Consider the following 26,254-nt stretch of genomic DNA (forward strand, 5'->3'; position numbering starts at 1 on the left):
TACATTTATCGGAAACAAACCAGTTAGAATTGTTGGTATTATTGTATGTCAGAAAAAAAATCCACTGTGGTAGAATGTGTCTTTGAAATGTTGATGCTCGCTTGCTGCCCGTCAATACACATTGTTGTCGGACGTCTTGTATGCCGCACCCTCGCAAGTGACAGTGGGGTACATGTAAGGAATATTTTGTCAAGAACTACTGGCATAGCTTTTACAGTAGTGTGTTTACCTCAGTAGGTGCATGCTCTTCTATGAAAAACAATTCCATCAACTCCTCGGTGGTTATGTATTGCATTTCTTATACATGACACTATACATGAATCGGGTATGGATACAGCATATATATTGTATCTGCTTAATTGTATTGATATAAGATTTGAAATTTCAACGTTATCAATCAAAATACTTAACAATATCGTGGAATTTGTCAACCTTTTTAATGTCGATCAACACATTTATGACATATTTTGCCTCGTGGTTATATAACAGAAATAGCCTGACTAAATTGTCACTTTAATATTGCTGTAATGTTTCATATATTAATGATCAGACATTGTCACGTCACATACCCTTCCATATACCAGACATAGTTACGTAACAAGATACATATACATACAGATCGAAATAGTCCAGCTTCAGCAAGTGTTGTTTGTTGTGTTTCTTTACAAGAGGCTACATATGAAATATAACGAGTCTGTACAGTCATGACTTTTAAGGTAACCTTTAGGCGTAAGGATCACACATAGAAAATTAGTATCCGGCTGGCCTAATTCCCAAAATCTATTTCCTACTGCCACTCCCATCGAGTCTACGTAGTTACTTCCATCATAGTACCCCGATACAAATAGGCCTACATCGTTCACTGAAATATAAACAAATGAGGCAAATTATAATGTGTGGTGACATACAATATAAGCCTGATGCATTAAAGGGATAATTACAATTTAACATATACTTAGTTCATAACGATTAACATATTTACCAAATTTTTTATATAAAAAACCTGACCGGTTAATGGCATAACAATTCAGCATCGCGTGTAACCATCCTTAATTCATATCAACAGAACATTGGATTAGGACCATCACGTCTGCTAAGCATCGTCGTGCAGGGAATAATTGAGTTTGAAATCATCTCTATATATAATAAAAAGATCATCATCAAAATTTCCTTTCTTTTCTTTTTACTCTTAACTGTCATATTTTATGTAACTTACTGTGCTGATTGTTATTTACCAAAACAATGAATAAAACATATCATTATGTATCTTATTGCATACATGTTCTAACATATATATTATGGTGCGCTAGCGCATCATAAAATATGCTAGAACACCCAATGTATGAAACACACCAATGCATATCCACACAGGACAACAAATGCTTAATAAGAACGTACTATGTGTCGGCGAGTCTAAGAGAACGTTTTGTAGTTGTGTTACTTGTGAAATGTAGTAGATTATTATAAGTATAGCGTTCAAGCTTTGACACTCAGATTCTGCCTCCATTTGTGTTTTCCGTGAGTTGGATATCTTATAGGATACTCCGGATTGTAATTCTGATGTGAATCCAAGGTTGGTGGCGTAATCTGAAAATAAGGATAGATTTGAATAAATGAAGAACTATGGTCTCTTTTCCATAGCTTAAAGTATTGAACAGCTAATGAGACGATATCATTTCTTGTGACCTTAAAGTACAGCACTGCATGGCTATTAATAGATTTTTTAAAATTATCTTTTTATTCATGATTTTCATTCAATACAATTAAATATACAAATACACTCAATAGACTCTCAAACACATACATACTTACTTAAAAAAACATACACTCATATATTTAACACATGCATATACATTCACATACATACAAATACGAAGCTTAAATTTCTAGTACATAAGGAGAAAAAATGATACACATTAGGAGTTTGGAGATGAGGGGAAAAATTATATTGTACTGAATATTAAGGAAAGGAATCAAAGACAGGATTAGAAGAAAAAGAAAAGAGTGATAGAGTTATGAAGAAAGAAAAAAAGAAAATGAAAAAAAAGTTAGAAGAGTCTAGGTAGGATGGAGACGGAGGAACAATTATAACTGTATAAAAAATCTTTAAAAAAAAATATTTCGGCTTTGTGCAGGGAAAGGGGAAGGGGGGGAATAAAATGAAATAAAATAAATAAAATATAAATATGGATTTAAAAAGTTTAATAAAGTAAATGTGTAACAAAGTGCAATTATAACTTGATTAGTTTTTCCAATTTTTTCCATTCATTTTCAAATTTAAGTTTTACTTTTTCATCTTTACTATTTGAAATATATTTTTGAATTGTATAATGATCTTTAATTGTGTTGATAAGAACGTTAATGCTTAATGTGTTGTGTAAACATCTCATTCTGTAAATGTATTGCTTTATAATTATGATAATTTCATTGTCCACTCTATTACTATGGAGATAATTTTCATGCAAGAGTCCAAAAAGAAAGGATTTTTTATTAACAGAAAAGGGAATTAAGAGAGCTTGTAATAATGTGTCAAAACTTTCAAGTAATCCTTGCACTTCCTCACACAAATAACAAATGTGTAATAGTTTCAGGCTCAGTATTGCAGAGTACACAAAGAGGGGAGATAACTACTCTGATTTCAAACAAAAATGAATTTGTTGCCAAAATATAATGGAATAATCTATATTGGAACCACTGTAGTTTAGTATTTGTTGTAACATTAAATGGAATTTTATATATTTTATACCAAGTTTCATGATCTATATTGTTAAAAATTGCATTCCATTTTCTAAGGCCAGACGGTATTATATCGGACTTGTTTAAAAAGTTATAAAACAGTTTTGATCCTTTTCTATCTTTGAGAAAGATTTGCAGATTAATAGGCATATATGGATAATGAATTTGTTTTCTTTGTAAATCATATGAAGAAATTAGTTTTTTGATAGCTGAAACAAGACCTTGGTATTGTAAAATATTTGTGTTAACATGGTAAATCTGAATAAATTCTTGATATGTGTAAAATAAACTTCCTTCTACACTCTTAACAATGTCATTTATGATACACACACCTTTCTGATAATAGTTTTTATAGAAGATTATCTTCCTATCCACCTTAATATCACTGTTATACCAAATAGGAGCCATCAAAATGTTTTCCTGACAGATTTTCTCATTATATTTTGAGCTTAACATATACCACGATTTAAAAACATCACTCCAGAATTTATTTTTACATTTATTTTCACACATCTTTATATATTCCGAACCACAATTTGAAAGAAGATCAATATTGATAAAAGTTTTTAGAATTGTCTGCCATTTCTCTTTAGTCTGATAAAGTCTTCTTACCCATGTAAGTTTAAGAGAATTTATAAAAGCTATGGTATTTATCATTTTAAATCCTCCTTTTGCATAATTTTGTATGGTTGTCTCCCTTTTAATTTTGTCAGGTTTCCCATTCCATAGATAGTCAAATAATACTGAATTGAGTTTGCTTATAAATTTATTATCTGGATTGGGAAGAGATATAAAAAGATGGTTGAATTGTGAGAGAAGTAGGGATTTGAATGTGAATTTTTCCTATAGGTGTTAAAGATCTTCTTTTCCATACTTTTAACAAAGATTTTAGTCTGATTTGGGTTTTTTTTTCAAAGTTAAGTTTTGGCATTTCATGGAGATTTACACTAAAAACAATACCTAGCAATTCAAATTTTTCCTTCCCCCACAGTAATTTAAGTTCCGGTAAAAAAGAGTCTTCACTATATTACTTGCTACTTGGTTGTGAATACATAAAACAAATTCAAGCTCACAATAGTAATGTTTTTTGGAATGACGTTTTTAATGCATGGTACAAACTCAGGTTAAATGAAGAACCGTATAAGAATAACAATTGTTCTGTGCTGAAAGCACCTTTGTGGTATAATAAGAATATAGTTGTTGGTAAAAAAACTGTGTTTTTTCGAAACTGGTTTAATAATGGTATTACGATAATAAATGATTTAATTAAGGATAAAAAAACGTTTACTCTTTCGGAGAATTTTGTGAGTTACATGGTAATGTTACAAACTATCTTCAGTTTCATGGAATATTGAGAAGTATTAAAAATTACCTTAAAAATCATCATATTCTAAACAGTGTTTTACCATACCCAATTATACCTTCAGATCTTGAAATTATTTTGAAAAAGAAGAAAGGTTCTCAGGACTTTTATAAAGTGCTTATTACATCTATACAGAAAAACACCAGTATATCTGCTCAGAGTAAGTGGGGAACTATATTTGACTTCAATAATGATACATGGAAAAAGATATATTCTCTTCCATTCAAGGTAACTCTCAATACTAAATTCCAATGGTTTCAATTTCGAATAAACCATCATATTTTATCAACTAACTCTTTTTTTTAAGATTGGTCTCACAAATAACCCACATTGTACTTTTTGCATTATAGAAAGGGAGACAATTATCCATATTTTATGGGAATGTAATGAGGTTCAAAATTTTCTGACAAGCTTTGAAGATTTATTAGAAGTTCATTTTATTCCTTTTGTCGTATTTAAACAAGCAATGATATTTGGGCTATTTGAACCTACAGGGCTGTATAACAGAATTGACAATGAAATTATTCTTCTTATTAAACACTTCATATATAGAACCAGATGCTTACATGGTTCATTAAATGTTATGGTTTTGGTTAATTTGATTCAAGATTACTATAAAGTACAGAGACACATTGCTTACAGTAAAGGGGAGTATTTTCACGCAAAATTTGTTAACGAATGTTAAGGATGATGACTCATGATGATAATATTATATTCATGTCATGTTGAATGAGGATGTGAGTGGTTCGATTGTGTATGATTATCTTGGACGAGTTAATAATATATTGGTATGCTTAATTAATGACGATGTAAGTATGAATGATGATCTTTGATGAGGCTGTGGGATGTGAATGTGATGGTCAGTTTTTAAGGATGATTATAATACATGAAGATGGCAATATATTGAAATTATGCTGAATATGATGTGAGGAGGTGTGTATGATGTGAGTGAGATAACCATGTATCTGTATATGTAAAATCTTCGAAAATTAAATAAATATAAAAAAATGAATTAAACGCTGATTCTGTCGTTCCAGAGACCGAGCAGCTAACTGAAAAAAAAATCTTGCTACCAATCCCAATCACTTGCGTTTTATCAACATTCAATTTAAAGATGCTCCACCGCTGACAAATGATATTTTCTCACTATCAAAAACAGCAGCAGACGATTTGATATTTTTCTTCAGTTACAAAAATTACTTACTTTACACCATTATCACCATGGAAAAGTTTGAGCTTCTAATTTTACTTCAAGTTAAAATTATGAAAAATAATTAATTGCATCCTGAAAAAATTCCGTAGCACTATATCCTTAAGGAATGAAGTACTGATTGCGCATGCACCAAAGGAAAAATAAGTAATTTTATATATTTTTTTGTGTTAATTAGACATATATATACACACGTTTAAACACCAATTATTGTTCAAATTATGAATGTCATTTATGCGGTGGAGCATCTTTAAGTCCAGAAATTTTTGCAAATCTATTAAATTCCATAATTGATTCTTTTAGAGATTTCTCCGAACCGTCGAGTATAAGTGAAGTATCATCTGCATACTGAGATAACAAAATAGGACAATTTTCAACATTTACTCCTTTTATATCTTTATCATTTTGCAGTTTTATAGCCAGAATTTCAGCACAAAGAAGAAACAAATTTGGTGCGATAGGATCACCCTGACGGTAGCCCCTCCAAATACCAAAGAAAGAAGAGATATTTCCACCCTGATTAATAATCTATAAATAGCCACGACACCGAATCAAAGGCCTTCTCAAAATTAATCATCAAAAGCATGCCTGGTATGTCATTTTCCTCAGTATAATGCATAATATCATATATTAATCTAGTATTTACTCTAATATAACGCCCAGAAATTAAACCAGTTTGATCATCACTTATCAATTTATTAAGAACGGTTTTCATTCTATTAGAAATAGTACAGATGCAATCTTATAAACAATGTTTAAAAGTGATAAAGGTCTCCAATTTTTAATGAAATGCCTACGTTTATCTGCCTTTGGTATTCAAGTTATAATTTCTTGTCTCTGTGTGATAGAAAGTTGCCCTGAACGGTAGCCAAAATTTATTGATCTTACAATAAAATCCCCCAATTTTCCCCAGAAACATTTAAAAAATTCTGTAGTAAATCCATCTGATCCTGGACTTTTATTATTTTTCATTAATTTTAAAGTTTCTCCTGCCTCTTGATATGAGATTTCCCCTTCCAAATGATCAGATTCTTCTTGAGATAACTTAGGCATTTCATTATAGTTAAGATAGTTTGATAAATTCAAATTTTGTATATTATCTTCTAGATCTGTATTTTCCGGAACACCATAGAGAGTTTTATAAAATGAACATACTTCTTCCAAAATATCTTCTTGTTTTGTTAATACCTTGTTACTTTGAGTCTGCAGTTTTGGTATTATTTTTGAGGTATAGTTTCTATTTTCCAAACTGAAAAAATAACTAGTTGGTTTTTCCCCCTTCTTCTGACCATTTTACTCTTGATCTTAGAATACTACCTTTTATCTTATGTGATCTTATCCTCTCTAAATCCTTTTTCTTATCATTTAATTCATCTAAATTAGTGTTTTCCTGTGCCTCAAGTTTTTGTATCTCTTTCTTTAGATTATCTTCTCTACAGTTTTCTTGTTTTTTCTTATATGATGCATACGAAATTGTACATCCTCGGATTTCCATGAGCAAGGTTTTTAAAAATAGTTGATCATCAATAGAAAATTGAATCTCGGAATTAGCAATGTTTTCAATATTATTTAAAAGATAGACTGGTAAACAGTATTGCTTTTTCACTTTGCTAATGCAATTATTAACTAAATTCAGATAATCTTGGTCATACAGAAGAGAATTATTAATTTTCCAAGTTCCTTTACCCCTTTTGAATTCATTTATTGTAAGAGATGTATTTGGAAATGAATGATCTGATCTATACCCAGAATCTATGCCTGACTGGTCAATCCTTGGCAGTAAGCTCTCTGAAACAATGAAAAAATCAAGACGTGCTTGTTTCACTGGATTTTTTCTCCTCCAAGTATATCTCCTAACATTTTCTGTTGTTCTCTAAAGACATCTATAAGACCAAAGTTTTCTATTATATCTAATTCTTTTTCCCTGGCGTTTGGATTATTTATATTCTTGTATGTATTATCATAATCAAGAGTTGGATTTAAAACAAGGTTAAAGTCGCCACAAACAATAACATGATTATGGCCAAAGTCTTCAATAACATCGGAGATTTTTGAATAGAAGTCTGGACTATCCTGATTAGGACCATAAATATTAATAAGTGCAATATGTGCAGAATCGATTTCTATGTCTAAAGCTAAAAAAATTCCAGATAAATCTTTCTTCTCCTTGTGAACTTAGATATTATTTAATAAATTTATTAATGAAGTATGTCCTTATGATGGAGCAAAATATGAAAACAAAAACAATATAACAAATCTTTTCTCCAGGGCGCTTTCGCAACTCTTCAGGGGGGTGAGGGTTGGGTAGTTGTTTAATGGGGATGTTGATAAGATAACAACACAATGATAATTATATTAATTATATACATATATACACAATAACATACCGTAGTTAAAGTATAATGTGGCATTATCACCGGGAGTTGTATTACGGTCACCCGGTGTGAAGGATCCGATCAGGTGAGTGATTCGATAGCCAACACACAGGTTAGTTGTCTTTTCAAAGGAGACGATGAGACACTGTTCCGTTAGACTACACAGAGAGACACAATCCACCTTGCTCTTTCTTGTTGTATTCAAGGTGATATTATTTGTCGGTATGGCTGCGTTTGCTACTCCAGCATAGCCCCACAGGGTACCAAATCTTGTACTGTTCACGGACTCGGATACTAGGGAGAAAATTGATTCATATATATCAGATATAAAGTCATTAGACGGTCATCCACGATACTCCAGGGGTTACAATCACTGTCGTTATATTCTTACATTGACTGTGTGATTACAAAACTCTGATGAGACAGGGAGTTTGGTCCTTTGATGCGAATCATATGGATTGAATAACGGTGAATTGTATAACTTTGAAGTTGTGTGTCGCACTGTGTGGTCTATGTAGGGCTGTGACTAGTCAGGGCTTTTTACTCCTGAAATGCCTTCAAATATACCATAACATAGTTCAGGAGTGGAAAGAAAATCATATGTCATGGAGAGCTTAGTTCTTTCCTTTTACCTTTTTCGTTTTAACATTGCATGGTACGATGATTTAAAACGTTAACGTTTTCATTAGACAATATGTATACCTACATGTACCTGTTTCATTAGACAATATGTATACTTACATGTACCTGTTTCATTTGCGTCGCATCCAAGCACGTCGATTCTTAAACAAACATTACTATGCCACGATTGAGGAACTATACGTATGAATTTCATCGTTACAGGAGAAGGGAGGTAATTCGTGACGACTGTGTCCCTGTCAGTGTTTCCTGGAAAAACCTGAAAATGTATTGCAAGCATATTAGCATGAAGATTTATGCAGATTAAGCCTGTTCTAATAATCAATCAGTCATGTTAAGTAAGAGGACTCTAATGATAACAATGATATAAATTCAGTGCTTGCGTTGAATTCATATCAGGGATTCATTTAACTGGAAATGTCATTCATAGTGTCTTGAAATACATTCAACTGCCATAACCAGAGGTGTCTCACAAACGATTTTTGAAACAAGTAAGTTCAATATATCTTTTTTTTTTAAATCTCAAATGCTTGCTTTTAATTTGCATAGTCAGCTATAACATTGGACCCTAATTTAAGAATGTTATGGAATATTCTAGAGCATTTTCCATTATCTATCTATCGTCATTAAAACGATTCTTTTATCTTGTAATTTTTGCTGACGCCCCTTATTTGGTTTCGCTATTCAATACAGTAATGAAGGGGATCTAAGGCATGCCTCGAAATTGTGTTTCGTGTTATTTTCTTATGTGCATAAGACTTAATTATACAATTCTCATACGGATAAACTTCCGCATATCGATATTCAAATGATGATTTGAATATTAAGTATATAATTAGGACATTGACCTATATGATTTGTCAATACAGTGCATGCAATTAAGAAGAATTTTTGTTGAAATGATGTTTCAAGCCTAAACATTTGATTCAATTATTTGGAAATATACGCACAAAACAACATTGAGTCCTACTAAGACAATAAAGCTATTCAAGTTTGAATGTTTATGAGATAGCATTTCACATATTGTTCACCAACTTATTAAACCGCGCAATTAAAATTCACAATAAATATATATGAAAATAATGAAATATATAAATAAAAGAAGGAAAGAAAGAATGAAAGACGTGACATTAAGAATGTTAGTAGTACCTGATGAACAACGTTAATTGTCAAATCTACAATTAATCGTGTTAATGCCAAATAAAGATTAATTTACCTTCTAATACTACTTTTAATTACCTTTTAAAGGTATATAATGTTAAGAAAAATGAAAATCACAATTTTAATACAAATACACTTTGTACAGCAAGTGATGAAAAGATACAAACATTATGTGAAAGCATGATCAACCGTTGGAGTTGCATATAGTTCTTTACTTACATTATTGGTTCAATCTTCATTATCAATTACATAGATATTAAAGCTGGCTTTATTTAATGTGTTGAATACCAGGTTAAAAATTTGATTAATGTTATTATGTATATTTTATATTTATATAATTGCCGCGTAATTTGTTTGTAAAACACCAAGGACATTATGTGTATAAGGAATGGACATTTAGATTCAGCTTAACCCTATTTATTTACTGATTTATTTATAAATTCTATCATGCAGCTAAATATGCCGTTCCTTGCATTTCTGAGTGTTACTTTTCTGTTATCTATCATGCAACTAGAGTTGTCGTCTCTTGAATCGTTTCACTACGAAAAATAACTGTCAATATTGAGGTCATTTCAGTCATTGCTAGTGCACATATTTTAAAAGTTTTTTTTTCTTCATAATTATTAAATTGCCGTTATCGTTGGCGTTTAAATATTCGAAACGCTTCTGTGTTACAACCTGTACGTTAAGTTTGTATTGTAGCTAGTTCAAGTTGAAATGCCACATGCATATAAATCTCATTATTATTATTTTTTTGTGACATTTTGTCAACATTGCACATACATAATACCTGTATATAAGTAATATATTTGTCATATACTTTTGTATTGTGTTTTGGCTGCCCCCCCCCCCCTTTCCTAATATCTTTTCAATAACGCACGTCTTTTTTCACGTTTTATAATTTTGATACTATTTTGTGACTATTGATACTGGAGTTATCCTTGAGTAATGTTAGCCGTATTTTCTAAGATATGTGTTTTTTTTTAATTATTATTATTTATCCAAAATCATCTTGTTGATTTATCTAAGTCAATAATCAAATAATATTTATACTTTTAACAGAGAAAATTATCAATTTCAAGTGTTTAAATGATGATCTATCATAAAGCCTCTTTACTGACCTTACAATTGCAAAAACCGCATATATGCATAAATATCTTGTATGTATTTTATTTTTATTTCTTCCTCTCAACCCTTTACCATGTTTTGATTTTTCGTTTCCTTTATACGCCATGCTCATGATCTTCTACTGGACTTTTGCACGTTTCATTTTGTTCACTCCGATCTGCCACTCCTATATACCAGTTGTACAAGTTTTTATTTTTGATAATGAGTAACAATTATATGTCTCACCGAGTGGCAATCGGTACATTTTTACTCCAAAACCTACGGTAAATGTTTTTTGAAATATATGTTCATTTTCTTTTCCTACTATAAATGTTTTTCGCATATCAAAAGTACACTCAAGTTTGATCTTTTCATTTCATTTTTATTTTACTGTTGCTTCTGTTACAACATATGGATATTGAGTCAAACCCCGGTCCCGATTCAGGTGAGCTATCAATTTTCCATGTTAACATCAGAAGTTTCCGAAACAAGTTAGAATATATAGAAACCCTTGCAGATGAATATGACATGATATGTCTTACTGAAACATAACTAGATGCTAGTCTATCTACTAATGATTTACTGATAACTGGTTATTACTCTCCTTTTAGACTTGATAGGAATCATGTAGAAGGTGGTGTTCTTGTTTATGTTGATAGTATTTTGAAAGTAAATAGGCTCACTGATTTTGAAGTACACAATATTGAAGTCTTGTGGTTGCAAGTTTTCCTTCCTAGCAATAAGCAAATTATAATTGGCACAGCATATCTTTTTAATTATCATAAAAACATTCAATTTTGGGATGTCCTGAGATTATCCTTAGATAATGCCAAGAATATTTCAAGTAATGTTATTTTATTGGGAGATCTTAATGTAGATATGCTTAGCGTTCCTCAAAATCATGTATTTGTGGATATCATAAACACCCATGATATGAAAATTTTTATTAGTGAACCTACACGAATAGGTGAAACTAGATCATGTTTGTTAGATCCTATTTTGTTATCAGATTCCTTACAGTGCATAGATTCGTCTGTTATTGAATCGGACAAATTGTATACTGATCATGAAGCCTGTGTTGCTTATGTCTCCATTCCGTTTAAAACAAAACCCGTATTCAAAAGAAAAGTGTGGTTATACAATAAAGGTAATTTTCAACTATTCAATCACTTGATTAGGGATTATGATTGGAACTCTCTTTTTGAAAACTGTAATTCAGTACATTTTGCTTGTGGTAATTTTACAAAAGTTTTTCTTGAATTTGCAAATAGATGTATACTCAATAAAAAAGTAACTGTCAGGCTTTATGATAAACCATGGATGAACTCTGAGTAAAGAAACACCATGAAATTAAGAGACAGGTTAAGGAAATTAGCAATAACGTCTAAGAGTCCTAGAGATATAGCAAACTTCGAAACTCAGCGAAATAAGGTAAATAATATGAAGAAATATGCAAAAATGACTTTTTACGATAATGTAGGTGAAGTAATTGATCACGATTATAAAGGAGACCCCGGAAATTATTGGAAATTGGTAAAGAAACTTCTAAGTAGTTCAGGAACTACTGAGTCTATCCCCACTCATATAGATCCAAACACTGGTCAGTTATCTGCTGATGATAAAGAAAAAGATTTACTAAATAATTATTTCTGTAGTATTACCAATATTAATGATAATATTGCCGAACCTCCACTCTTAGAAACAAAAACTAATGGTAATTTTAATTCTTTGATTATAAATGCAAATGAGGTTTGTGATGTTTTAAAAAATCTAAAACTTGGTAAAGCATCAGGTGACGATGGAGTCAGTCAGTCAGTTAAATACACTGCTGACACTGTTTGCAAACCTTTAGAAATTCTCTTTAATCTATCCCTATCGTCTTGTGTTTTCCCAGATGTGTGGAAACTTGCTAAAGTAATGCCACTTTTTAAAAAGGGAGATACACACTCAATTTCTAACTATCGACCTATATCTCTTCTTTCAACTGTTGGAAAAGTATTTGAAAAGGTAGTTTATAAGCATATTTATAATTATTTCCTTGAAAATTCGTTACTTTTCCATGTCCAATCGGGCTTTATGCAGGGACATTCAACAGTATATCAATTGATAGAAATTTTTCATAACGTTTGTATAAATCTAGAAGAAAATGTTTTTTTTTGTGATATCTCAAAAGCTTTTGACTGGGTATGGCACAAAGGTCTACTTAAAAAATTACAATCATATGGCATTTGTGGAAATTTCTTGTTATGGTTAGAAAATTATTTTAGTAATCGACAACAAAAAGTATTTATTAATAATTCATTTTCCGAAATTGGTAGGATACTGGCTGGAGTCCCTCAAGGCTCAATACTTGGTCCACTTCTTTTTGTTATCTTCATAAACGATATTGCTGATGAGCTTGAATCTTCTACTCGTCATTTTGCGGACGATACAGCTCTATTAAAATCCTCATCATCATGTAGAGGCATTGAATTATCACTTAACAGCGATTTAGAAAAGATTAATAGTTGGGCATAGAGATGGCTAGTATATTTTAATCCCAATAAGACTAAAGTGCTCTTCATTTCAAACTTGAATGACAATGATGCAGATTTAGATTTGATTTTTGATGGTAACTTTCTAAATTTTAGTCAATTTCATAGACACCTTGGGGTAACTCTTAATTCAAATGCCAATTGGTCTGATCACGTCAATGAAATCTACAAATCTGTTATGAAGAAAATAAATGTATTGCGTAAACTTAAGTATATGCTAAAGCGTGATACCCTTTTACAGATTTATAAGTCATTTATACTACCAATTTCAGAATATTGTTGTGAAGTTTGGGATGGTTGTTTTGCAATTTATTCAGACAAGTTAAAAGGGCACAAAGGGAAGAAGCAAGAATAATTACGGGTTTGCCATCATTTGCAAAAAATAAATCTCTTTATAGTGAATCAGGTTTGGAAGTACTAAGTGATAGGAAAGCTAGAAGAAAACTTAAATTATTACATAAGATGAAAACTCATGATACTCCTAACTTTCTTTTGAATCTATTACCTCCCACAGTTGTTGAAAATAATCAATATGCTCTAAGAAACAATAACGACTTTTGTATTCCAACCTATCGACTCTCCTCTACTCTCAAGTCTTTCTTACCTTCTACTTTAAGAAACTGGAATAATTTTATTTTAGCTATTGACAGAAAATTAAATATTTTTCACACCAGATTCAGGCACAAATGTAGCACTCTAAATGACGATATCTTCCGTTCAAATATAATCGAAAATTATCGTTGTACAAACTGTGGAAATCATTTTGAAAATGCTTATCATTATTTCTTAGAATGTCCAAATTATTTATATGCCCGTACAAAGTTAATGAGCGAAATTAATGAGCAAAATCTGGAGACACACCTTAATTTGCTGCTTTTTGGTGATGAAAATTTGGCTTTGGAGGTACACAATGTAAATTGTAAAATTTTTGAACATGTGCAATCATATTTAGGTCCAGTTGAAGATTCTGAACATACATATACGATTTAAACATACAAAAGCTTTTACTACACAATTATTATTAAATTTATTTAAAGTAATATTATTTGATTTGTTTAATCTGTATAAGATATCTAAGTCATCATGTATAATATGTTAATTGTGAGACGGCTGTTTAAGTTGGAATAACTTGTGCCTGATCCTTTTGTGTTTTATAATAAAATATGTTTAAAGTATCTACATTTACAAGTGATTACCTTGGCGGCATTACTCTCCATGACATCAGTCCAGACGGCGCCATCATCGCTGTACCGCACCAGGTAAGATGTTGTATACATATCTAAATGCGGATATCTTGTACTCTGGGCTCTCCCCTGTGTTAGGACGGCTACAACTGTTTTCAGACTGGTGAACTCTACCTGTCCAGATATAAACATGTACGGTACGTAATAAATCCTATATTCAATACTGTCACTTTTCCACCTAAAGGTTTTGAAATAGATGAAACAGAAAAAAAATCGAATGTGAATTGATTAACAAAGATAGTGATGACAAAACTATAGCCTAAACACGACAAAATGTATTAGACTAAACATGAAATTAATAAATTCGTCTTGAAGTTTTGATTTGTGCTCACAAAGGTTAGCAAAATCAAAAGCTTCACAGACGCATTTCATAAAATCTCATCTATGAGTGGACGGTCAACGGGGAGCGGCATAGAATTTTTTCTATACCGAATTGTAACGACTGGTGTTTGTTACAGCCATTGTCAGAATATCTAATAGAATGTTACAATTAATTTGTTTTGTCCTGGGTTCGGCTGCTGCGTTATCTTGCAGATTCCTATGTCTCGCTATGAAGTTCACGGGTACTAGTGGACAATGAACGACATCGAATTCATTTTACAGTTTATTAACGTTTGACATATGTAAATTTAACAAGAACAAGAAAGTACCTGCGTGGCTCAGTGAGAACTAGTGTAATAGACAATATTGCTGCTAAAGATTAGTATATGACGTCATAATATAATGCTGAGGAACATTACATTCCATACTTTTTCCCTATCTGTGAACGACGAAAGTACTATACTATTGTAGCGAGTGTGCATTGTATTGAATGAAGTGACGCAGGCTACTTCCCGTCCCACTCACCCGTGGCGATGATTGGCTGAACTTGAAGTAGGCTGAGTTAAAAATGTTTGAACTCTCATTTGCTGAAGATCAAACGTCAGCTGAACATTGTGGCTAAATTTCTAATCCGCCCACTTTTAGTGGCTATAAAAACACATTTCTAGCACAAAAAGTCATCTTCATAAAAAAATGGCAACTACATGTACCACTGGAAAGAGCGATAATTTTCCTTTCCAAATCATCCTACACATCTATACAAAGTCCTGTCACTAAGAATAACCATTTGCTAAACATTTCTCTAGATTTTTTACAATCATCTAATTAAAATTCATAGTGTCTCCTGCTCGTAGGATATGCATGAGTGAGGCCAAAACTATGATTAAACGTATAGATCATAAACCGTAGTGATAATATCTCATGTGTAATTCAGCTTATCTGCTTGCAGAATGGAGAATTTGAAATCAACTTGATTTCATTTACCTAAGGCCATTCCATTTCTTGTTCTTCGGATTTTGGAATTTTAAAAAAGGAGCGAGCGAGGGAATTTTTTTTCAAGTCTAAATATCTTTTGAAAGCGGAAAAAAAATTGAGCGAGCGAATATTTTCACAGGATTTTTTTATTATACTTTTATGTTTATTTCGTGAAATAACACTTAATAACCGAGTTTTTATATTAAAATATGAGTTTTGCTGTTTTCTTCAGTGTTTTCAACATTCATAACTGTATCAAAGATGTAAAAAACAGGAAGTCTAAAATTAAGGTATTTGTGCAGCTATTGAAAATATGCTATTACACAAAATGCTTTCAATGCATGCTATATTTCAGTTTAAAGACAAATAATGACAATTTTAGCATTGAATAGTAATGTTTGATACTTAAAAGGAAAAAGTAAAGAAAGCTTTACTTATCGTCAAAAATTAATTTGCTGTTTGCAGAGCTTTCAGCAAAAAAATTGAAACTGACTATTTTTGTTCAGCATTTTTCTTACTTGGCTGCTCATATGTAAAATTACTTAATGTTTATACACATAACTACAAAAGTATAAACACAAAGATTGTTCATTTTAATTACAATCCTTAATTGTCTTTAAAAAATATATTTCTCTAAAAATATAGGGACAGTATGGCTCAAAAGTTTCACGACATGTATATCAGCATTTATGTCATAAAACAAATACTGTAAATTCATTTTTTTTATTTTCTCATGAAACGCTTTGGGCAAATCAAACGCAAACATACATATAACCTATCAACACAAAAATGAATGTTATATTGTTATAGAAGTCAAGATGAAATATAAGTAACACTTAGTTTGGATCCCAGTAAGTGTGTAATTTACTAACGCTATTTGATCGAATAGTTCAAGTTTTCAAGTTTTAATATAACCAAATGCGATACAGCATATAGGCAACAATATACATAATTATATTAAATCAAATTCACATATAATAAGAAGGCGGAGGACAATCCCATACACATACATATATAAAGAATCCCTTGACGTGTAAATTCGTAACAAACATCTTAATAAAGGAGGAACAATACAAAAAATAATTAATGTATTTGCGACGTCACCACATACAGTACTTAATGCGTCTAACATTCCTCGAAACGAACGCGAAACGCAAAACGCAAAACAAACGAAAATTGTTAGCGTAAACGAAAAACGAACGAAAACGCAAAACGCGAAAAAACGAAAAACGCAAACGAAAAACGATTAGCGTAAAACGAAAAACACGGCAAATCTATTCGTCAAGCGCTAAACGCAAAACGAAAAAAAACGAAAACGTTAAATGTGCTTTAACAAAACGTCATAAAGTACACTTCAAAAAATAAATAAATAATTTCATCAATGATTAAATAGCTAGGTGTTAAATAAATGTACAGTTATGTCAACTATCGTTATAACGTTACACAGAGAGGAGATTTTGTCCTTATTTCCGAAGCATGAAACAAATATTTACTCAATTTATCTAAAAATTTTTACACTTTTACATGAAAACAATTCTGCAGAGCTATAAGCTTGTAAACACTCGGATGTCGATAATAATACTGCTTGATATAAGTCCTTCTTAAATCAGAATATGCAGAACAAAGTAAAATAAAATGGACCTCGTCAACATCATTCTTATCACAAACTGTACATACTCTCTGACTCCTGGGAATGTTACTATAGCGCCCAGATTCTATATTAAGGCTGTGGCCTTGCATCCGGAATTTACTTAATAAATTTTAAAATCTAGGGTTAATTTTGCTTAGTTAAATAATACTGGATACAAAAGGTATCAGCGATATGCTTATATAAATAACATTTGGAAGAAACATCAAAGGCACTGTGTAATTCTTGAATGACTACATCATGGACACGTTGAGCATACCATTGCAAAAAATTATTTTCATTTAGTACATATTGCCTAGTCCAAACATGACTAAAACCCAAATTACAAAGTTCATGTTTAACATGATGAACCCAATTAACTTTGCAATTAGGTTTTCTTACATTCAACTCAACTAATGCATCGTAACATGGTTTTAAAATACAGTTACTAGTATTTAGAATTTTCAACCAATAATCATTTTGGATATTGTACGTTGTACATACAAAGAATATCTCCCAGTTTCAAAGTACACCATGGAAGTATTGACCGTTCGCTTAATATTTAAAATATCTTTAAGAAAAAGATGATGGATTTTTTCAATTTGCGGCGATACATTATGTCCCCAAACTTCACTTCCGTAATTCAATATACATGCAACATATGTATCAAATAATGAAATTTTAGTATCAGTATTAAGGGCGAAATCTTTCCTTTTCCTTTTCAAGTTACAATATGCTTTCCTTCCTTGTGATGCCAATACATCTTGTGTCACAGTAAATTTCCCATTATAGTTAAAAATCAGCCGAAGATAACAAAACTTATCAACAATTTCGATAGGTTTACCTTTAGACGTCCAATTTTCAGAAAGCGACATTCTTATCCTTTTTCTAAATACAACAATTTTAGTTTTATCTGTATTAACATTTAAAGTCCATTTCTCTGTGTATGTCTGTAAACAATCAAGAATATACTGGAGATCGGTAGCACCTTCCGAGAATAAAACTGTGTCGCCTGCATACATGAGCATAAAGAGGTTTATCAACTGTAATGAATAAATTTGACAATTTGAATTTAAAAAATTAATAAATCGAATAGCAAACGAATCATCACATAGCTGTTACAAATGCTTGGGTCACAATTATCGGCCGATATCCGGGTATATGGGGTAATCGGGAGTACACCGCTGGTTTTGGAAGTGTGTTCTTGTTTCTCCCACTTTTTTATAATAACATAGGGACAGTTATGTTGTGACAGCAGTTATAGTCTGCTTCACATATCCTTACCTGGATTTTACCTGTGTTCTCCCACATTACCTGGATTTTACCTGTGTTCTCCCACATTACCTGGATTTGCGACATCCAGCAACCTCCTCGACTTGTGTAACGCCGATACTCTCTTCTGTGATGGAACTTTCTACACCTGTCCGACCCAGTTTCACCAGATCTACACCATTCATGCCCAGATAGGAAATCAGATGTACCCGCTAGTCTACAGTTTTATTGCCCAGCAAGACCCAGACAACTTACCAACGCTATTTTTCACACTACTAAAGACGAAGATAATTACCTCCATCTCAACCCGACTACTGTTTTCCTGGGACTTCGGGACCGCTGCCCAGAAATTCGCTCCGTATTCCCATATGTGTATATCTTATTAATGTTGAAATGTAGTGCTTTAAGTTTCATATGTTTGTACATATAAAAATGTTTTAATCTTAATTAATTATCTCTTATTAATGTTGAAAGTGTAGTGCTTTAAGTTTCATATGTAGTATATATAAAAAATGTTTTAATTTTTAATCAATTATCTCTTATTAATTAATGTTTTATTTCATTTAACATTTTAAGATAGTGTGATGAAAATATAAAAACATTTGAAATGGGATAAAATACAGAATAGGAAGAGTTAAATAGAATTGTGACTATTTGTAAAATTACAGGTAAAAAAATCTACCAGTAAGTCAGAACTTTACCAGAACAGACAATAATTGGTCTGCCATTGTTCTCCAATGTTTGTATAATTCCTTTGATCTCGAAAAAGTCATAGTGGGCCAACTCAATGAAAATGGATGTTGTCATACATTTTTTTTGTATTTGGTGGATGGACTGATGAGTATATATGACAGTCATGTGATTTTTTTTCGAAAAATACGAGATTTGAAAAATTATTTTAAAAAAATCGGAATATTTACTATAAAACAGAGAAAGGGACGACAGTCGCCATATTGGAATTTTTACCCCCATCTCGATTAAAGTTAATTTTTACAATAGTACACCTTTTTTCCTAGAGTCATAGTCACGCATCAGTCCTCCGATAATACATAATCACACACATACCATGTAAAAGCATATAAACGATGTCTATATAGTTGAACGCAATATTTTAATCCAAAATTACCGGCACTTTCTGACTTGTGACATCGAAAGCAACGTCCTATTGAAGAGCGATTAGAGTGACTTCCCCTGCAGTGTAATTCAATCGGTTTAATCAGAGGTATTCCGATACGTTTTAATATTCAAATTTTCTGCGAAAACAAACGTATCGGAATATATGTAATGATATCAAATCCACCTAGATTTGAAAAATTGTTTTATTACATCAATCATACATTCGCTATCACTAAAATTAATTTAGCGAATATTGTATCGGTTTATAAAAGAAATCATTCAAGTTTTTCGTATACGTATTTGCCTTACATTTTTAGAACTCTTAGTTTATAAGATCATGACGGGTCTCACGGAACCTAATTACAAGCTTATCTATATCTGTATTGCATTTAACACATACATAGTAATTTGTACCAGTTTATTACAGAAATCCTAACGGTTTTTAAATTTTAACCGTAAATAAATATTCAGGTCAAATTTGAGAGGTACAATGTATTAAAATTTAAACAAACCCTGCGTCTTAATTTTCCTTGTGTCACAAACATTCGCCTACAATTTAAAATTGCATGTGACAAAATTATAACCTCTCAGTATGATAGGCAAAATATATAAAAAAAATACCAGAGATGTAAGATGAAGAAACAGTACTACAAGTCATACATAACATGTGTGTGTGTAGCTCCAAACTTGAACTGGAAGTAGGTAATCAGACGATTTGTGTATAAACGGTAGTCTAAAATATCATACAAGATAAATGTTTATGTAACATATAAACTGTAAATCAGTTTTTAAAACTAAACACGACGACTTAGAGAACGTAAAAATGAAGTTAATAGATCATACTTATCGTAAAAAAATGAAGCTTACTTTTAACTTAAATTGTTTCTCCCTACCCGATATCGGATTACGGATTCGTGCTTAATGCGAACACTCTATTGAAAGGTGGCGATCATTACACTATAGCTTCATATTCTTTTAACCAAGTATTATCAACGAAATACACACATTTACATTAAAAGGGGAAAATTCAGTGGAGACTAGACTATTGAAAGGTGGCAGGCCATACACTATGTTTTACTATTTTTAACCTGTAAGGAATAATCTTTGAGTGTATATCGAAAATTGTTGACAAATTCGCAATCAGCAATCATACAACTAGAAATTGAAGCTGGTAGGACAAAAACTATACCTCGCCAGCACGGCTTATTGCAAATTTTTGCAATATTGTAGAGGATGAAGCTCTCTTTCCTCCCAGTGTACAGTATAATTCTACTGAAAGAAAAAGTTTCCTATCTAATTAAAATTTAATTCTATGTTCACAGACTATGAAAATTTATAAGTTATTGTTCATCTAATGAACCAAACTTCTGCAGGATTTGGGCCTCTTCATTAAAAGTCGTTTGATACTGAGGAAAGTTGTTCTTGTGGCGACCATACACTATGTTTTACTTTTTACATGTAAGTAATTTGTGAGGCTATTGAGAAGGTGTCGACCATACACTATCTTTTACTTTCTACCTGTAAGTAGTTTGTGAGACTATTGAAAGACTATGTTTTACTTTTTACCTGTAAGTAATCTGTGAGGGTATTTGAAGGTGGCGCCCATGAGCTATACTCGGTACCATCACTGCCATAAAAGGGCTGCATGTGAAGTCTCCCCACGAAAGCTGGGCATACACTGACCCCCGGAACAGACCAGTCCCTTGATGACGTCATAGATGAGTTGTCTACTCCGTAAGGCCCATTAATTAGAAACTGGTTAGTTGTACAACTCGGTGCTGATAATTTGAAATAAAAATGTTCGTTAAATAATGACTCGGTTCTAACCAGATATCTATGTCGTTCTATATGTTAGATTCCCAAATCACGTACAGGTTATACTTTTCTGCAGCATACGAAATATTGAGAGCAACGGATTCGCTATTGAACAACAGCAAAGCTTAATCAATTCATTTCCTTTTCCTCTGTGTTATATTAACTTAAAATCGCATCAGTTTGATTTATTGATAATTGTGATTTTTTTACAACGGTTAATCCTTATTTGGGATTTAACATTACCCGAAAACGTATGCAAATTGTCGTATTGGTGATGAGTTCATCTAATATGATTATTTCAGTATGTTTCTAAAAATACCTCCGTATAAAACTATATTTGAGTTAATGCGGTTGTCTTGATTTCTTTCAAAATGGCTTTAAATAAAAATAAACCTTAATATATACCGAATATTAAGGCAGTACTAGTGTTACATAATATTTTCTTTTCTCTAATAGCATTGTATTGTGTTTTTTTCTGTTTCTCTCCGTTCTAGATTTGACTTTCAGTTGATGCCTTTCTTTTGAAATCCCTCCCTCAAGAAAGAGATAATTTTCATATGAAATTGAAATATTTATGCAGACCTAGTCAATTACGACATTTCAATAAAATCTTAAATATATCAAAACGAGACTGCAGTGCCACCCATTATTGTACTTAAATAAGCAGAAGATCGTGTGACTCGCATTTGACCGCTCAATATCTGACCTATTTCTTACCAAATAACTCGATAATGCTGTAATTAATAAACATGATTAGTTGTGGTCGGATTTGCATTGAAGTCATCAATGCAAATAATTCTGTCTCTTTACCGATTCCTGCATAATATGATTAATCCTATTTCGAGATATGCACAGTACTTTTTTTTAACTGTGACACGGTTGGGGAATTAGCTGAACTCTTTTAGTTTCACCGTGACACGCAGTGTACCTTTTAAATATAAAGAGAAGTCTTGAGTCAAGTCCAAAGTTTATTGCAGTCGCCGAAAGAGAGAAGGACAACAGCTTGGACCAGACTATATCAAGATTCTCAGAACTTTCCTTGACCAATCAAAACTGGGTTTACATTTCATAATTTGGATTTTGAAAGAGAATTATGATAATTAGCCAACGAGGACAAGCTGACCGATACGAAACGTGGCAAGGTCGGATGACCAATACAGAACCTTGAGGTAAGATTATATTTACCAGAACCGAAGGCAAGTTTCCGTAAATAAAGTTAAGCGCTGCTTTAATGACGGCTATTGACATACCATATGCATCCCTAGGCGAAGAATCGCTTCCTTTTTGAAGTCGAAAATAAATCTTTTTGTGTCATATATATGTACCAGTGACAACATACAGTTAATAACTGTCTAATAAAGAAACGTTAATAAAACCTTTATGACAATAACCTTTCCGAAGTCTACTAATGTAAAATTTTGTATTTCGTTCCGAAATTGTACTTTTTAATTAAACTATTAATAAGGTTAAAATTCATTTTGTATATTTACATAAAATAAAACAACAGTGTTTTTACACTGTGACATGACAGACACATTCAATTTTAATCTCAAAGATGACTTCTTTTAAAAATGTATGACCATTTGTGAATTCGATTACCTTACCTATTGGGAATCTTGACAATTTCATTTTAATAAGGCAGGCCGAACTCACTCCTATCTAGATTTTCAGTAGATGTTGAAGCAAATATAGCTAATATTTTTGGATAACACGGTGTTTTGCTAAGGTCCCATCGACTAATAGTTTGCGAGGTACGATCTAAATCTCTGATCAAACATATAACACATGCTTGGTTATAGATACTACTGACCTGTACGTTAGCCTTCATGTTGAGAGCAGGGAGTTAAGTGTTTAATATTGAGTATTTTATAAAACAAAGTTAATCTGCCTCAGCTATTGAGGTACTGTGATATGGCGTTAAACATATTGATTGATTTAGGTCAAATGATTTGGAAGTCACTAACCTGTTGTGTCACATCCGAGGATATCAATCCGTAAACAGACCGAAACAGACCAGGACTGTGGTACGACCCGGATGTACTTCGTGACCACAGGAGTAGGTAAGGTATTGGTTACCACGGTTTCACGGTCAGTGTTTCCAGGAAAAACCTGTTTATTGAATGAAAAAATATGCAGTTAGCGGAGTACAAAAAGTGAATTGTAGCAAATGGTATACAAAATAAATAATGGTGTAACATATAAAACTAAATCAGGATATTGACATTTTCCTAGTCCTGTTAATTTTTCATCGCGAGAAGAATACGATTCCAACATTGGTATTTGTTGTAAAAATTACTGTATGGTAGAGCCATATCATTTCAAAACGAAGTAAGGAAATAAGAAGAAATGAATTTAATGGGATATATTAATTAACAAAATGAAGCAAGATCGGAACATTTAAAGCTACTAGTTAGGTTTAATTTCCACTTGCGCTACCTTTCGTTGGAGATATACTTACATGCATTATGCAGAAATAAGTAAATCTTATAGTGTAGAGGTATATTCAGCTAATTGCTCAGTCATTACAGATGCTTTGACATTTACCTTTGGAGAACTACTTTCCATAACGTCAGTCCAGGTTACACCATCATTGCTATACCGTACAAGATATGACTTAGTATAGAAGGAATTGGTGGGACCAGCAGGACTCTGTACCCTGCCCTGTGTAGACACTGCAACTACTGTCTTCAGAGAGGCAAACTCTACCTGTTGGATATGTTTCATGTCAATCTTTGATAAATATAGTGTAATTAACAATTATATCAATTATATGGTGTAAACAAGAATAGCAGATATCATTCTTATTCCCCAGAAAATTACATAACAACAAAATATAAATAAATTGACTTTTCTATGGTAGACAATTATAACATATTTAAGCATTAGTGCCTTTGACATAAATGTGAGTTAGAAATATGTCCTTATACAAACTAGGGTCGGTCCCACTGGCGTTAAGAAGATTTGCGAATGCATTGCGCACACAATTTGCTGATAATCGCTGAACATAAGCAATATTCGTAAATCGTACTTGTATTGATCGCTCAATATCCGCACACGTCCGCAATTATTCGCAAAGGCATGTTTTTCCGTTCCCAGGATTTTTGAACTGGACAAATTTTGATTGCGGAAATCATACGCATTAGATACATTATTCAATGCAATATACATGAATACTCAACTCATGCTTATTACATGATCTGTATATCCGCTATTCGTTGATGTCCACAACTGACAGGGTTTTGCGGTTTGATAGCGAACTGGGACAGTATGTTAAACGAATTTATAGCGTACCTATCACGTCGACATCACGAATTATAGTAATTTGTAGCGAATGCATATTGAGTTAAACGTTTGTATTACGTCTGTTTTGCTTTTGATTTGAGAACAATGTGCGAATGCATAGCAAACGTGTTGCGTAAACCAAAACTACTGTATAAATATGGCAGAAATCGACAAATCTGACCATTATTGCCAGTTTGCCGAGAAGTACCGATGCAGTAACGGGTCCCCAGCAACATACATGTTCAAGGCTAGCTATGCAATAATTAGAAAGACAGTTAAAAAACGTTGTCTGCGTTGATTTGAGATTTTAAACAGACTGGACCTGGTTTGTATCTGGAGGAGATAGGATGGTTGAGTGTGTGGAGAAGTTGTCAGGTCTAGTCACCTTCAGGTATGTCCTTAAATCACGCTGCTATTAATATAATTAGACGATAAACCAAAGTCATCACACGGGGAAATGAGGTATTCAAAGCATTTAAGACTTTGAACATAACGTGTAATAACATATTTTCAATTTCCAAATATTTTATTGGCAAAAGATGTAAAGAACCAATAGGATAGACATCTTAGTCTTCTGATATTGGTGGTACAGACAAACAAGTATATGCATGATGAGGTTTATGAAGATAGGGGAAGGTAAGATGAAGAAACATATAGTTGTTAATCATATTTATTGTAAATTCGTATCTAAATTCATACATAGGAAAGCAATATTTACATGAAAATACTTCTGCCATGCAAAACATGTAATTCAATACCTATGATACAATACCTGTGATACAATACCTGTAAATAATCTGTCAAAGTGTTGGTGGGTGAACACCAGGCGCTGTATTCAGTCCCATCTGAAGCAAAGTATGGCTGCATGTGTAATCTCCCGAGATGAGCATAGCATATACTTGTTCCTGGCATCGACCAATCCCGTGATGACGTCATGGACGAGTTGTCCACCCCATTAGGCCCATTCACCAAAGACTCACTCGTTGTACAACAGAACACTGAAACATGGATTTGTATTAATCAGTTATGGCAACTAATTAACCCTTTTTACCATTCTCGAATTTAGATAATAGACCATATCTATTTAAATATGGCAAATCTCACATATCATCATTCCATGGCAGTTGTATAAGACAGACCGTAGGTCGGAGGTTTTCCCTTTTTTACTTCAGGTTTCCTTCACCTCCTCAACCTTGCGTGTCATTCAATGACCCTGGCTGTTAAACAAAATTTACCACCAAAATGATGTCCAATGAAGGCGACTTAAACCGGAAGCTCAAAATAGGTTAAACGGGCTTTCTTTCAGAAATGGATATTTCTGAGTTGTTCCAACAAAGACATGAACAAGGTATTTAAGAAATTTTTGCTTTGTTCAGATAAAAAATGAAAATATGATGATATTTAATTTTTGATAAATAATGAGAAAATTTTATTTTTTTCTTTATTCACTCAATATTGTGCTCGTTTTTTCCAGAGT

At 32.2% G+C, this 26,254-nt stretch overlaps 1 protein-coding gene across 2 annotated transcripts; it reads right to left on the reverse strand.

Annotated features, from left to right (window-relative positions):
- Positions 1-433: 433 nt before the first annotated feature.
- On the reverse strand, positions 434-25,771 carry LOC138322402 (lactadherin-like). 2 transcript variants are annotated; one of them, XM_069266433.1, is made up of 9 exons: positions 25,564-25,771; positions 24,040-24,201; positions 23,460-23,604; positions 21,247-21,458; positions 14,322-14,483; positions 8,432-8,582; positions 7,697-7,978; positions 1,399-1,587; positions 434-862 (listed from the first exon to the last, which is right to left on the reverse strand). In XM_069266433.1, the coding sequence occupies exons 1-9, from the start codon at positions 25,711-25,713 to the stop codon at positions 663-665; spliced, it is 1,653 nt and encodes a 550-aa protein (XP_069122534.1). In that variant the 5' UTR covers positions 25,714-25,771; the 3' UTR covers positions 434-662. The 2 variants fall into 2 exon arrangements, with proteins under 2 accessions (XP_069122534.1, XP_069122533.1); XM_069266432.1 differs by having other exon boundaries at positions 8,426-8,582.
- Between the last annotated feature and the right edge of the window lie 483 nt (positions 25,772-26,254).

The sequence above is a fragment of the Argopecten irradians genome, chromosome 4, assembly GCF_041381155.1.
Source record: "Argopecten irradians isolate NY chromosome 4, Ai_NY, whole genome shotgun sequence".
NCBI classification, from domain to species: Eukaryota; Metazoa; Mollusca; class Bivalvia; order Pectinida; family Pectinidae; genus Argopecten; species Argopecten irradians.